The sequence below is a fragment of the Tupaia chinensis genome, unplaced genomic scaffold, assembly GCF_000334495.1.
Source record: "Tupaia chinensis unplaced genomic scaffold, TupChi_1.0 Scaffold145907_1, whole genome shotgun sequence".
Taxonomy (NCBI): Eukaryota; Metazoa; Chordata; class Mammalia; order Scandentia; family Tupaiidae; genus Tupaia; species Tupaia belangeri.
Window position 1 is genome coordinate 954348 of NW_006205765.1, and position 2511 is coordinate 956858.

Sequence of the window (2511 nt, forward strand, 5' to 3'; positions counted from 1 at the left end):
AGCCCGCCCGCTGGAAAGCAGATGCCATTCCTGCCTCGCCTCCCTCCTGCACTCCTTGGCTCCCTCTGGCGTTCTCTGCCCTCCAGCCACACTTGGCACTGGGTCTTTGTCACGTACTGTGCCCTCTGCCGACAGCATGTCCTTCTTTGCTCCCGGCTGACTCTTACCCTTCAAGCCTCAGCTAATAATGTCACAACCTCTAGGAACCCTCCCTGCCTTCCCAGGTTGGGGCCTTATGCTTCTCCCTGCAGCCTTTAACACCCTGAGGTCCCCCTGTGGTGCCAGGCCTCTCCCCAGCCCTGCTGGGCTATGAGCTCTGCCAGGGCTGGGTCTTGCTCCCTCTTTCAACTTCAGTGCCCAGCACAGGCTGTAAAGATCTAGAAAACAAATGGTTGGATGAATGGATGGATGGATAGATGCATGAACTGCAGATCAGTACCAGCCTGTGGACAGAAGGGGTTGCCGTACCCACACTGGACACCCAGCATTCCTCCTGGGACCAAGAGGGAAGTCATTTCACCTTCTCAGGAAGGGTGAGTCACTGGCTGAACCAAGACGAGAAGCCCAAACCTTCACTCCCCAGTCCCGGCTTCTCTGCAAGCCCCCACCTGCTGCCACTGACTCACACGTCTGCACCTGCGGAGGTCCTCAGGCCCCATGTGGCATGGGAGGATAAGGGTTCAAGCCCCAGAAGAAGCCTCCAGGGAGACAATGGGAGAAGAGGAGTCAAGAAAGGGGGGAGGAAGGTGGACAGAGAGATGAAGAGGGTGATGAGAGACAGGAAGGACAGCAGTACGGACCCAGAGTATGGTCGGCACACTCGATGTAGATATTCGGCGGGCAGATGGTCTCATTGCCTGGAAGGAGAGGAGATTATTCTTGGAATTGATGGTGCCTTCCACACCACACTCCCAAATATGAGTGCATACACGCCTGCACACATATATGCACACAACATGCAAGTCTGTATATACACAGATGAATGTAGACACACATGCATGTGAGCATGACCGTGTGTGCATGTACACACGCAAACATACATATACTTGCATACACACAGACACGTCATATACATACATGTGTTTGAGCACATACAACCTCCACGAACATGCAAGCACGATGTACACAAGCACACACATGCACCCATATATATTAACATGCACACAAGCATATATGTGTGTGTGCATTCCCACATACCTATGAGAAAACATGTACTAAGTCCCAAACACATACGCACACACTCTCATGGATACAGGCGTGCACACATGCTGTACACGTGCACACAGGCCGCACACATGCACCTGCCCGTGCGTATTGCTCTGGAGCCCAGCAGGGTGGCACAGAGAGTGGGCTGGGGGAGATGCCCACCTGGCATGTGCACCATCCGGCAGTGGCAGCGCTGAAGCACAGCTTCCTTCTCACAGCGCAGCCGGCAGGCGGACACACTGTAGGCCGAGTACCCTTGGAGCTCAGGCTCCCGGAGCTCACTCTCTGCCCGGCAGTTGCCCCAGGGCTGGGGCAGATAGGTCAGCTGCAGAGGTGGGGCATGATGAGGGCAAACCCAGGAGTCCCTCCTGGCCCTCCAGAGCCCACAGTCCCAGAGAAGGGCACAGGGGCTGGCAGAACTGTGAGCTTCTGGAGGGCAGGTCTGCCAACACTGCCTCTGAGCCCAAAGGCCTGGCCCCGTGTCCAACCCGGGGCCCAGCTAGAGTTGCTCACCCGCTGTTCCTGGCAGGACACAAAGGTCTGGAAGCCTGGGGACACGCCGAACCCCAGCTGGTGAATGTAGGGCGGCTCCTCCTGGCTGTGGATCTGCACTCGGATGCCAGCCTCAAACGAGGTCTCATCTGCACAGAGGAGATGGGGGCCTTTGGGAACCCACCCCAGGCAGAGGGCCCAGGCCCGAGTCCCTCTCCCGCCTGCGTACTTGTCTCCCTCCAGATGGGCAGGTACTCCTCCTGCTGGATGTCCAGCATGATCTCCAGGCCGCTGCCCATGCCCCCTGCCCGACTGGGCAGCGAGCTCTGCGGATCCGCGTTGAAGGTGTAACACTTCCCATAGCGAGTATAGACCTGGGGTGTGGAGGGGAGGAGGGGATGAAGACGGGGCTAAGACATCACCAAGTTTCTTTATCCCTCCCGAAGGGCCACCGGATCTGTCTGGCCCCCCTCAGATCCCTGTCCCGTATCCCAGCAACCTGCCGACAGCCAAGCTCTCTGCTGACTCCATATCTCCTCCTGACGGCCTCTCTCAGACGATTAAAGGTGCCTCAGTTTACCAAGAGAGCAAAGCAGAGCCCTTAATGTCTTCCAAGGCCTTCCCCCTGCCCCATCCTGTGTCTACCCAGGTGTCAAATCGGAATCCCTGAACCTTCACACCCGACCCAACAGCAAGTCCCAGGGAACTCTACTCCTGAAATACATGTAGAATTCACTCACCTCCCTTCCTCTTTTTTTTTCCTTCCCTTTTCTTTCTATTTTTTTCTTTTTTTTTTTTTTTTTTTTTTTTTTT

The 2511-nt window shown here is 55.9% G+C and overlaps 1 protein-coding gene across 1 annotated transcript in view; it reads right to left on the reverse strand.

Annotated features, from left to right (window-relative positions):
* Positions 1 to 2511, reverse strand: part of ASIC4 (acid sensing ion channel subunit family member 4) — a 28312-nt gene that overhangs the window by 5020 nt on the left and 20781 nt on the right. The window contains exons 2-5 of the mRNA XM_006168608.1: positions 1928 to 2072; positions 1720 to 1847; positions 1369 to 1531; positions 801 to 857 (exon numbers count right to left, since the gene is read on the reverse strand). Coding sequence (XP_006168670.1) covers positions 801 to 857; positions 1369 to 1531; positions 1720 to 1847; positions 1928 to 2072 — 493 coding nt within the window. The remainder of the gene's footprint in view (positions 1 to 800; positions 858 to 1368; positions 1532 to 1719; positions 1848 to 1927; positions 2073 to 2511) is intronic.